The 12,609-nt window shown below is 45.0% G+C and overlaps 1 protein-coding gene across 2 annotated transcripts in view; it reads left to right on the top strand.

The window, feature by feature from the left end:
• dnah10 (dynein axonemal heavy chain 10) overlaps positions 1–12,609 on the top strand; it is a 283,837-nt gene that overhangs the window by 86,322 nt on the left and 184,906 nt on the right. For both annotated transcript variants that reach the window (XM_072240729.1, XM_072240730.1), the window contains one exon: positions 10,781–11,260. In XM_072240729.1, the coding sequence (XP_072096830.1) occupies positions 10,781–11,260 (480 nt within the window). The remainder of the gene's footprint in view (positions 1–10,780; positions 11,261–12,609) is intronic.

Genomic DNA, 12,609 nt, shown 5'->3' with positions numbered 1-12,609 from the left:
AGTATGTGTTGTCATTGGAGAAGGTCCAGAGGAGGTTCATTAGGATGATTCCAGGAATGTAGGGGTTAAGATATGAGGAGTGTTTGGTAGCTTTGGGCCTGTACTCACTGGAATTTAGAAGAATGCAGGGAGATCTCATTGAAACCTATCGAATGTTGAAAGAACTAGATAGGGTGGATGTGGAGTGGATGTTTCCTCTGGTGAGGGTATCCAGAACAAGAGGGCCCAGCTTCAAAATTGAGGGGGCGATCTTTTAGAACTGAGGTAAGGTAGAATTCTTTCAGCCAGAGACTGGTGACTCTAGAGTGCTCTGCCACAGACTGCGGTGGAGGCCAAGTCCTTGGGTATATTTAAGGCAGAAGTTAATCATTTCCTGATCAGTCAGGGAATCAAAGGATATGTTGGGAAAGTAGATGTATGGGGTTGAGTGAGATCTCGAATCAGCCATGATGGAACATCGGAGCAGAATTGATGGCCTAATTCTGCTCCTATGTCTTATGGTCTTATGGAACCCAGTGGTCCCTCCAAGGGAAGCAACTCAAATCTAGTGGCCTTTCTGAGGGAAGTGACTTGAACCCAGCAGCTTTTCTGAGGGAAGCGAATCAAACCCAGTGGTCCTTCTGTGGGAAGCGACTCGAACCCAGTGGATCATAGGAAGGATGTGACTTGAACCCAGTGGTCCCTCTGAGGGAAGCAAATTGGACCCGGCAGCCTTTCCGAGGGAAGCAACTCGAACCCGGCAGCCTTTCCAAGGGAAGCGACTCAAATCCAGCGACCTTTCCAAATGATGAGACTCGAACCCAGCGGCCTTTCCAAATGATGGGACTCGAACCCAGTGGCCTTTCCAAGGGAACAGACTCAAATCCAGCGGCCTTTCCAAATGATGGGACTCGAACCCAGTGGCCTTTCCAGAGGAACAGACTCAAACCCAGCGGCCTTTCCAGATGATGGGACTCGAACCCAGTGGCCTTTCCAAGGGAACAGACTCGAACCCAGCGGCCTTTCCAAGGGAAGAGACTCTGTACCGTATAGCCTACAGTATAATAAGGGACTACCTTATGTTTTAGTAACACATCATTGAATGCACTATTAGGCACATATTGATCTGTATGTGTGTGCTGAGTTCGGATTCTGCCAGTAAAGAACCATGAACCTTAGCTCCCATCTCCAGTGTTTTTATTAATAGCCTTGTTGTGTAACCAGGCCACATACACAACAGACTCAAACACAACGGCTCCTCTGAGGGAATCGACTCAAACCCAGCAACCCCTCTGAGATGAGCAACTCATGTCCAGCGGTCCCCCTGAGGAGAGCGACCGCTCGCTCTCCTCTGCGTTTGCGTCGATGTTTCAATCTTCCTTGCCGCTTTAATCAGCAAGAAACGTAGTCGATCATGGCCCCTCGCCCCATCTCTGAGCTTCTTCTCGTGGTAGCTTGTGGTCACACTTCTCTTCTGGAGTTTCCTTGGGGACAGCAGAGTGCTAGCTCACTCAGTCGAACTACAGACTGTAAGCCACAGGCTCCAACAGTTCAAAAAAAAAAATTAGATTAAACAAAAAGTAGAAGACGTAGAAAATCTGAAATGATTGACCATGTGGAAGATGTTGCCTGAGGAATAGTTGTTTACTAGCACCATCTTGACCTGAAACATTAATCCTGGGCACAGCCTTTGCTGAGAGCCATGGGGATGTGGTAGAGTACAGCTCAGGGCTGTGGTTGGGTACGGCTTGGGGCTGTCGCTGCTGTGGTGGTGCAGCATGAGTGTGTTGATGCAGGTGTCTCAGTCCTGGCTCACAGCACATGGCATTTATTAGTGTAGTGTGGCGGTGTCTTGGTACAAACAGTTACCATATTGACAGCTGGTGAGACCCTCTCCCTACATGTAAGCTCATTGGCTTCCAAAGCTCTCTGTGTGACGGGTTCATTAACATCTCTGAACAACTGTGACACAGAAACAGGCCTTTTGGCCCTTCTTGGCTGTGCCGAACTATTTTCTGCCTGGTCCCACTGACCTGCACACGGACCATATCCCTCCACACACCTCCCATCCATGTATGTGTCCAATTCATTCTTAAATGTTAAAAAAGAACCCGCATTTACCACCTCGTCTGGCAGCTCATTCCATACTCCCACCACTCTCTGTGTGAAGAAGCCCCCACTAATGTTCCCTTTAAACTTTTCCCCCCTCACCCTTAACCCATGTCCTCTGGTTTTTTTCTCCCCTTGCCTCAGTGGAAAAAGCCTGCTTGCATTTACTCCATCTACTATACCCATCATAATTTTATATACCTCTATCAAATCTCCCCTCATTCTTCTACGCTCCAGGGAATAAAGTCCTAACCTATTCAACCTTTCTCTGTAACTGAGTTTCTCAAGTCCCGGCAACATCCTTGTAAACCTTCTCTGCACTCTTTCAACCTTATTTATATCCTTCCTGTAATTTGGTGACCAAAACTGAACACAATACTCCAGATTCGGCCTCACCAATGCCTTATACGACCTCATCATAACATTCCAGCTCTTATACTCAATACTTTGATTAATAAAGGCCAATGTACCAAAAGCTCTCTTTACGACGCTATCTACTTGTGACGCCACTCTTAGGGAATTTTGTATCTGTATTTCCAAATCCCTCTGTTCCACTGCACTCCTCAGTGCCTTACCATTAACCCTGTATGTTCTACGTTGGTTTGTCCTTCCAACGTGCAATACCTCACACTTGTCTGTATTAAACTCCATCTGCCATTTTCCAGCCCATTTTTCCAGCTGGTCCTAGTTCCTCTGCAGGCTCTGAAAACCTTTCTCACTGTCTACTACACCTCCAAGCTTTGTATCATCAGCAAACTTGCTGATCCAATTTACCACATTATCATCCAGATCATTGATATAGATGACAAATAACAATGGACCCAGCACTGATCCCTGTGGCACACCACTAGTCACAGGCCTCCACTCAGAGAAGCAATTCTCTACCACCACTCTTTGGCTTCTTCCATTGAGCGAATGTCTAATCCAATTTACCACCTCTCCATGTATACCTAGCAACTGAATTTTCCTAACTAACCTCCCATGCGGGACCTTGTCAAAGGCCTTACTGAAATCCATGTAGACAATATCCACTCCCTTCCCTTCATCCACTTTCCTGGTAACCTCCTCGAAAAACTCTAATAGATTTGTTAAACATGACCTACCACGCACAAAGCCATGTTGACTCTCCCTAATAAGTCCCTGTCTACCCAAATGCTTGTAGATTCTGTCTTTTAGTACTCCCTCCAATAATTTACCTACTACCGACGTTAAACTCACCGGCCTATAATTTCCCGGATTACTTTTCGATCCTTTTTTAAACAACGGAACAACATGAGCCACTTTCCAATCCTCTGGCACTTCACCCATAGACAGCGACATTTTAAATATTTCTGCCAGGGCCCCCGCCATTTCAACACTAGTCTCCTTCAAGGTCCGAGAGAACACTCTGTCAGGTCCCAGGGATTTATCCACTTTAATTTTCCTCAAGACAGCAAGCACCTCCTCCTTTTCAATCTGTACAGTTTCCATGATCTCACTACTTGATTCCCTCAATTCCATAGACTTCATGCCAGTTTCCTTAGTAAATACCAACGCAAAAAACCTATTTAAGATCTCCCCCATTTCCTTTGGTTCCGCACATAGCCGACCACTTTGATCTTCAAGAGGACCAATTTTATCCCTTTCAATCCTTTTGCTCTTAATATACCTGTGAAAGCTCTTTGGATTATCCTTCACTTTGACTGCCAAGGCAACCTCATGTCTTCTTTTAGCCCTCCTGATTTCTTTCTTAAGTATTTTCTTGAACTTCTTATACTCCTCAAGCACCTGATTTACTCCCTGTTTCCTATACATTTCATACAACTCCCTCTTCTTCTTTATCAGAGTTGCAATATCCCTTGAGAACCAAGGTTCCTTATTCCTATTCAATTTGCCTTTAATCCTGACAGGAACATACAAACTCTGCACTCTCAAAATTTTCCCTTCGAAGGCTTCCCACCTACCAATCACATCTTGGCCAGAGAACAACCTGTCCCAATCCACGCTTTTTAGATCCTTTCTCATTTCTTCAAATTTGGCCTTCTTCCAGTTCAGAACCTCAACCCTAGGACCAGATCTATCCTTGTCCATGATCAGATTGAAACTAATGGTGTTATGATCACTGGAACCAAGGTGCTCCCCTACACAGACTTCCGTCACTTGTCCTAATTCGTTTCCTAACAGGAGATCCAGTATTGCATCCCCTCTAGTTGGTCCCTCTATATATTGATTTAGAAAACTTTCCTGAACACATTTTACAAACTCTAAACCATCTAGACCCCTAACAGTATGGGAGTCCCAATCAATGTATGGAAAATTAAAATGCCCTACCACCACAACTTTATGTTTCCTGCAGTTGCCTGCTATCTCTCTGCAGATTTGCTCTTCCAATTCTCGTTGACTATTGGGTGGTCTGTAATACAATCCCACTAATGTGGCCATACCTTTCCTGTTTCTCATCTCCACCCATAAGGACTCAGTAGACAAGCCCTCTAATCTGTCCTGCCTGAGCACTGCTGTAATATTTTCCCTAACAAGCAATGCCACTCCCCCACCTTTCATTCCTCTGCCTCGATCACATCTGAAACATCGGAACCCTGGAATATTAAGCTGCCAGTCCTGCCCCTCCTGTAGCCAAGTTTCAGTAAATGCTATAACGTCATAATTCCACGTGTCAATCCACGCCCTCAACTCATCCGCCTTCCCCTCAATACTCCTAGCATTGAAATATATATGAGCTGCTACCAACAGATTGAGGCTCAGTGGCTGGTTTCCCAGCCTGAGATCTGGGAGCCCTGAAGGAAATTGTGCTGCCACATTCCTCCCATGAGGAATTTACCATGGAGCTTAGGGAATTGCCAGTGTTGACGACTGGGTGTTCATGAGGATATAGTAAGTAGAGGAGTGAAATGTGGGTTTTTTCAGGGTAGCAGTTAGTAATGAGTGGGGTGCTGCCTCATTTCATTATAGACTCTATCTTAATAATTTGGATGACGGAACAACATAATATTTCCAAGCTTATAGATGAACTAAATGTACTGTGAGAGGGACGCAAAGAGGCTTCAAGATGACTTGAGCAGATCAATTGATTGTCCAAAAACAGGTCACAAAGGGTATAACAAGGAAAAATGTAAAGTTATCCACTTTGTAAAGGAAAACAAGAAGGTGGTATATATAAAATAGTGTTTGATTAATCAGTGTTGAAGCATAAAGAGATTTTGACACCCTTGTTCACTCATCACTGAAAGCAGAATTGAAGAGGTAGTAAGCAGTTAACAAGACAAATAGTATGTTGGCTGTCATTGCAAGGTTTTGAATGCAGGGGCAAAGACGTCTTGGTGAGACCACAATTGAAGTATCAGTACTTAGGAAAGGATATACTTTCCATAGTGGGAGTGCAGGAAATAGTTACCATACTGATTCCTGTGGCGGTCATCACTGAATCATTGCAGAAGGATGGTTCTAATTGCGAGCTGAATGGCCAAGGTTACACGTTGTATCGGAGGGATAGGAAGATAGGCAGAGGGGATGGCATGGCTCTGCTGGTAAATGGCATCAAATCAGTTGAAAGATGTGACATAGGATTGGAAGATGTTGAATCCTTGTGAGTTGAGTTAAGAAACTGCAAAGGTAAAAGGGCCCTGATGGCAGCTGTATATAGGCCTCCCAACAGTAGCTGGGATGTGGACCACAGATTACAACGGGAAATAGAAAAGATGTGACAATAGGGCAATGTTATGATAGTCATGGGAAATTTTAACGTGCAAGTTGAATGGGAAAAGTAGGTTCGTAATGGATCTCAAGAGAGTGAGTTTGTTGAATGTCCATAGATGACTTTTTAGAGCAGTTTGTCATTGAGCATACTTGAGAACCAGCTATACTGGATTGGGTGTTATGTAATGAACTGGAGGTGATTAGGGAGCTTAAGGTCAAAGAAACCTTAGGAGGCAGTGATCACAATATGATGTTCAACTTGAAATTTGATAGGGAGAAAGTAAAGTCTGATGTAGCAATAAAGGACACTACAGTGGTATGAGAGAGGAGTTGGCCAAAGTAAATTGGAAGGAAATGCCAGCAGGGGTGACAGTAGAGCAGCAATGGCATGAGTTTCTGGAAGAAATGAGGAAGGTGCAGGACGGATATATTCGAAAAATGAAGAAATACTCAAATGGCTGACAAGGGAAGTCAAAGCTAATGTAAAAATAAAAGAGAGGGCATGCAACAAAGCAAAAATTAGTGGGAAGATAGAGGATTGGGAAGCTTTTAAAATCTACAGAGAGCAACTAAAAGAACCATTAGAAGGGAAAATATAAAATGTTAGCTAGCAAGCTAGCAAACAATATCAATGTGGATAGTAAAAGCTTTTTCAAGTATGTAAAAAATAAAAGAGATGAGAGTGTCATAGTCCAGATCGGGGTCCCTTTAAATTTACCTTGTTTATGTTACGATTCGGACCGTTGATTCCCTGTTTTCCTGTGTCCCTCAACTTTGGTGATTAGAGGCAATTAACGCTCGGCTGAACTGGTAGTTTATAGTCTCCGGCTTTCAGCCATTTGGTGCGGGAGCGTCTGCAAAGTCATCCGAGGTACGGTGTGCCGATGTCATCTGGCTGGAGCAAGCCTAGTCTCTGCTGAAGCGAGTGCCGGTAATTCGCCTCTCCTCTCCAGAGCAACTCTGTCCAGTTACCTCGCCAAAGTGAGCCTGCAAAGTTTCCTCACTGAGGTGGGTCCGTCAGTTAACCCGCCGGAGGGAAACAAGAACCGCTGTCTACTGTTCCCGGGTCGAGTCGAGAGCTCGCCACTACCCGGAGTCTCCAAGCCAAGTCCTGGCTCCGGCGGCATTCAAGCACCAAGGCAAGTCCTGTCCCTGGTGGCATTCAAGCACCAAGTCAAGCCCTGGCCCTGGCGGCTTCCCAGTTCTGAGTCAAGTCCTGGCCCTGACGATCTGTGGTTTCTGTCTTACCCCCTTGTCTGTATCCCTTCTCTGCCCCTCTCGTCTCTAGCCCTCGTCTGCAGCCCCCGTCTGCACTTCTGTCTAGTTCCATTGCCGGAGCTACATAGGTACTGTCTGGTGTTCATTCGTGTTGGTCTTGTCCTCTCCTCTGTGGGGTAAGTCAGGCCGTCTTGCCGTTGCCCCGCGGGGGGTCATGTTCTGTCTTGTCTTGTCCTTGCCTCCGTGGGATAAGTCAGGCCATTGCCATTGCCCCATGGAGAGTCATGAGTCCCGGCCCTATGTCCTGTACCCAAGGAGGGGTCCCGACTCTGTGTTCTGTGTATGTGTACATGGTTCCATGTACCTGCCCTCCTGAGACCGAGAGTCTGTGTTCCCCATGTTCCTCCTCTCCCTAACCCATGTCATGTCCATGCCTGGTTCTGGGGTCTGAGCCCGAGGCAAGACCCAGGTACTGGGTCCTTGCCCAGTCTTGGGCTTGGAGTCCATACCCTAGCCTCTTCATGTCTCCTCTAGTCCTGGGAGCCGATTCCGAGTCCTAGCCCAGACCCTTGGTCCCAGCCTAGTCATAGTCCTTAGTCCTTGTCCAGTTCGCTACTCCTGCTCCTACCGTGCTCTCCTGATATTGAACAATAAACTAAATTTAATTAACCTCACAAGATGTGTCTTGCATTTGGGTCCACCCTTGCTCCCAATGCCCCCACCATTGTGACAGAGAGTGGATGCAGGACCACTAGAAAATGAGGCCAGAGAAATAATAACGGAGGACAAGGAGATGGCAGATGAACTAAATGAGTATTTTGCATCAGTCTTCACTGTGGAAGACACTAGCAGTGTACCAAATGTTGTAGTGTGTGAAGGAAGAGAAGGGAGTGCAGTTACTATTACAAGCGAGAAGGTGCTCAAAAAGCTGTATGACCTAAAGGTACATAAGTTACCCAGATCGGATGAACTGCACCCCAGGGTTCTAAAAGAGGTAGCATTAGATATCATGGAGACATTAGCAATGATCTTTCAAAAAAAATCATTGGATTCTGGCATGGTGCCAGAGGACTGGAAAATTGCAAATGTCATTCCACTCTTAAGAAAGGAGGAAGGCAGCAGAAAGGAAATTATAGATCAGTTAGCCTGACCTTAGTGGTTGGGAAGATATTGGAGTCAATTGTTAAGGATGAGGTTATGGAGTACTTGGTGACACGGGACAAGATAGGACAAGGTCAGCATGCTTTCCTTAAGGGAAAATCTGGCCTGATGAACCTGTTGGAATTCTTTGAGGAGATCACAAATAGGATAGATAAAGGGGATGCAGTGGATGTTGTATATTTGGACTTCCAGGAGGCCTTTAACAAGGTGCCACGCATGAGGCTGCTTACCAAGTTAAAAGCCCATGGTATTACAGGAAAGCTACTAAGATGGTTAGAGCATTGGCTGATTGGTAGGAGGCAGTGAATTAGAATAAATTTCTGGTTGGCTGCCAGTGACTGGTGGTGTTCTGCAGGGGCTGGTGTTGGGACCACTTCTTTTTATGCTGTACATCAATGATTTAGATGATGGAATAGATGGCTTTGCTGCTAAGTTTGCAGATGATACGAAGATTGGTGGAGGGGCAGCTGGTGTTGAGGAAACAGGTAGGCTGCAGATGACTAAGACGGATTAGGAGAATGGACAAGGAAATGGCAAATAAAATACAAAGTTGAAAAAGCCATGGTCATGCACTTTCATAGTAGAAATAAATGTGCAGACTATTTTCTAAACGGGGAGAAAATCCAAAAATCTGAGATGCAAAGGGATGTGGAAGTCCTTGTGCAGAGCACCCTGCGGGTTAAATTGCAGGTTGAGTTAGTGGTGAAGAAGGCAAATGCAATGTTAGCATTCATTTTAAGAGGTCTAGAATACAAGAGCAGGGATGTGATGCTGAGGATTTATAAGGCAATGGTGAGGTCTCACCTTGAGTACTGTGAACAATTTTGGGCTCCTCATCTAAGAAAAGATGTGCTGGCATTAGAGATGGTCCAGAGGAGGTTCACAAGGATAATTCCGGGAATAAAAGGGTTATCATACGAGGAAAGTTTGATGGCTCTGGGTCTGTACTCGCTGAAACTTAGAAGGATGAGGAGGGATCTCATTGAAACGTTTCAAATGTTGAAAGGCCTAGACGGAGTAGATGTGGAAAGGATGTTTCCCATGGTGGGGGAGTCTAGGACAAGAGGGCACAGCCTCAGGATAGAGGGGCATCCATTTAAAACAGATTTGTGGAGAAATTTCTTTAGCCAGAGGGTGATGAACTTGTGGAATTTGTTAAAACATGCAGCTGTGGAGGCCAGGTTGTTGGGTGTATTTAATGCAGAGATTGATAAGTTCTTGATTAGACATGGCATCAAAGGTTAAGGGGAGAAGGCCATTGAATGAGGTTGAGGAAGGAAAAAAGGGATCAGTCATGATTGAATGGTGGAGCAGACTTGATGGGTCAAATGGCCTAATTCTGCTCCTATGTCTTATGGTCTTATGGTTTGATTGGTTGTGCTCACGATGAAGCAGTCTGAATCTACAGCCCTTTGTGGCCTCTTGTCCTAGACCATACCAGGTGGTAATGCAACCAGACAGAATGCTCTCCACTGTATTTTGGTAGGTATTTGAAAGAGCTTTCAGTGACGTACCAAATTGCCTCAAACTCCTAACAAAGTAGAGTCACTGGCATGCCCTCTTCATGATTGCGTTGAATCTGTTGTAATCTCTATCACAGAGGACTGTGCAGGCCAAGTTACTGAATTGGGGAGAGGGTGGGGCAATGCTATTGATCAGCCTTCTTTCTACTCAATGTTTGAAAGGTCTTGCAGGACTGAATGGTTATTTTCTATCATTCTAAAGTGTTGGTGCTGAGACCCACGATTTGCCTTATTACTTAAAGCATTGGGAAATAACACCAACTTAATTGGGGGATTGGAGATTTGGCCTCTTCTCTCCTGCTCTGACCTGGCTAGCTGTGGGAATGGTCACTGTTGTGCTTCCTGAAATGTGTAATTTGGGCCCTAGTGATCTGCTGTTTTAACTGAAACAGGGTGTTTAAAGAGGATTTCAAATTCCTTTTAAGTCAGGAAATGCAAGAACAGTCCTCCAGGCCCTCAAGAACCCTCGTGCCTCTCCTACCTGGGCTCAAAACGAAGACGCTCCATTCTGTGAGGGCGTTTCCCTGGTGGGTGAATCTAGAACTAGGGTATGTGGTCTCAGGTAGACGACATTTAAAACTTTGGAATGGGGAGATTGAGGAGAGACTTAACTGTACTGCAGCAAATTATGGGACACTTGGAAAGTGTAAACAGATGGAGTCTGTATCTGAGCTGGGGTTCCCAATCATTCAGCAAGGGGTCCATAGACTCCAGTTTGGAAACCCCTGGTCTAGAGGGTACAGGAGCTACCAAAAGGGAAGTGGAGGTAGCAATCTAAACATTTCAGCAGTAATTGGCCTTGAAGAGCTCTGATTTAGCATTCCTAACCTAGTGCTAATAACTTGAGAGGAGGCTGGGTGATTTTATTTCGAACAGCACAGACATGGTAAGTCCCTGTCCTATCTTAAAATGTGTACCAATGGAGGTTTATTAACCTGAAATGTGAACTCTGTTTCTACCTCCATGATGCAATCTGACCTGCTGTTGGTATTTCAAATCTCCCCACCCAAATGCATTAAAGTAACAGATGATTTGCTTGTTATAGTTGCCTACGTTTTTAACTCTGCATAAACTTCTCTCTATTTCATGTGTTACAGCGGTTTGTCCGGTGGATGCATAGGTCCTGCATTGAATGCTCTCCGCAATATATTGAAGGAGATGATGAGCCAGTCATCTTTAGCTTCTGCAATGACATCTCTCAGCATCCACAGATTATAGAGCTAGCTGTTTCCACAGGCCAGAACCTACAAAAACTTCTTAGTTCTTTGGGCAAGTTTCTGAATAGCTGGAAGAAATACCGCACATTGTGGAAGATGGACAGGTCTATCGTTGTGGAGAAGTTTGCAGCAAGAAATCCTTCCTGTGTTAGTTACGACGAGAAGCTGCAGTTCTACACCAGAATCAATGAGGAAGTGGCACAACAGCCACTTGTGAAAGATGAGCAATGCATTCGGCTGCAGCTGAGGCCCTTGGCATTTAGTATCCAAGAAAATGCAAATGCATGGGTTCAATCACTTGGGAATTGTCTGAATGAATCTGCCAAACGAGAATTATATAGTCTAAGGCATGAACTCGAGGTAATCCTTCATGCATTGTTGAGATTAATAACGAGAAGCAGGAGTCGGTCATTTGGCTCTTGTGCTTGCATAATCTTGCTGTTCAGTAAGATTATGACTGATCTTTCGTTCCACTTTGCTGCATCACCTCATATCCCGTGATCCCTTTATATCTATCAAAGTCTGTCTTAAAATACTGTTTCTGAGCCTCTACTGTCCTCATGTAAACATTTACTATCCTCTGGTTGAAAACACTTATTTTTCCTCCCTACAGAATGGCTGATTCCTTTTTTTCCCCCTGAGGTTGTTCCCCCTTGTTCTAGACACCCCAGTCACGCCAATCATCAAAACTACATTGATCCCTTCAGAGTTTGGACTCGGAATGCTCAATCTCTCCTCATGTGGCAAACTCTAGAATCAGGGCAACATAAAAGAATGCAGGTGCTGGAATCCGGAAAAAAAATAAGCTGCTGGCAGAACTCATCAGGTCAAGAGGTATGCGTGGAGTGAAATGGATGGCCAATATTCGGGTTGACATCCCTTCTATTCCCTCAGATGCTGCTTAACCCACTGAGTTTTCCCAGTTGTTTATTTTAAATGCAGGAATCTGCCTGGAGAACGTACATTTCATTCCTTCTATAACAAGTGTATTCTTGTTTAGGTGGAGACAACAGATGGTATTTCAATTGTAGTCTCATTGCCCACATCTGCAGGAAGAGAGACAGAGTTAATGTTTCAGGCCAAAGAGCCTTTGTCAGAGCTGAGGAAGAGACAGAGGAGGTTTGCAGGGAGGTTGGGACAGGGGTGTGTCTCTAAGTAGGTAAAATCAATGTGACTGTGGGGATAAGCTATAAACAAGGTTATATGGTCAGTGAGTCAATGGGGGCAGTTAGAGAGTTACAACATACATAGATGAAAGACAGTTGGAGAAAAGGAGGAAAGTAACAAGCTGAGCTGATATCACTGATACAGGATGAGAAAATCAGGTCAACTGAAGCTGTGGAGTTCAATATCAAGTCCAGATGGCCGCAATTTAACCAGGCAAAGGTTGCAAGCTTGCATCAGATCTCTTAGTAACAGCGCAGGAGGTTAATAGATCAGAATGGGAGTGGGTTGTAACATTAAAATGGCAGGTTACAGGTTACAGGATTGAACACAGATACTCTGCAAAGACATCACCCAATCTGCATTTGGTTTCTTGAGGTGCAAGAGACCACATTGTGAACACCATTTCCCTTTCTACACAAAACAGTCTTTCCAGGTTGGAGCTGTGACTGGATGAACTCTGGATCATTCAGGAGGCTGAGGGGGTGGTAGATATAACATATAGAGAGGTAGTTACACCCAAGGTGCAGGACACAGGAGACTAC

The sequence above is a fragment of the Mobula birostris genome, chromosome 22, assembly GCF_030028105.1.
Source record: "Mobula birostris isolate sMobBir1 chromosome 22, sMobBir1.hap1, whole genome shotgun sequence".
Classification (NCBI taxonomy): domain Eukaryota; kingdom Metazoa; phylum Chordata; class Chondrichthyes; order Myliobatiformes; family Myliobatidae; genus Mobula; species Mobula birostris.
The sequence above is the reverse complement of the archived record's forward strand: the minus strand, read 5'-3'. Positions and strand labels throughout refer to the sequence as shown.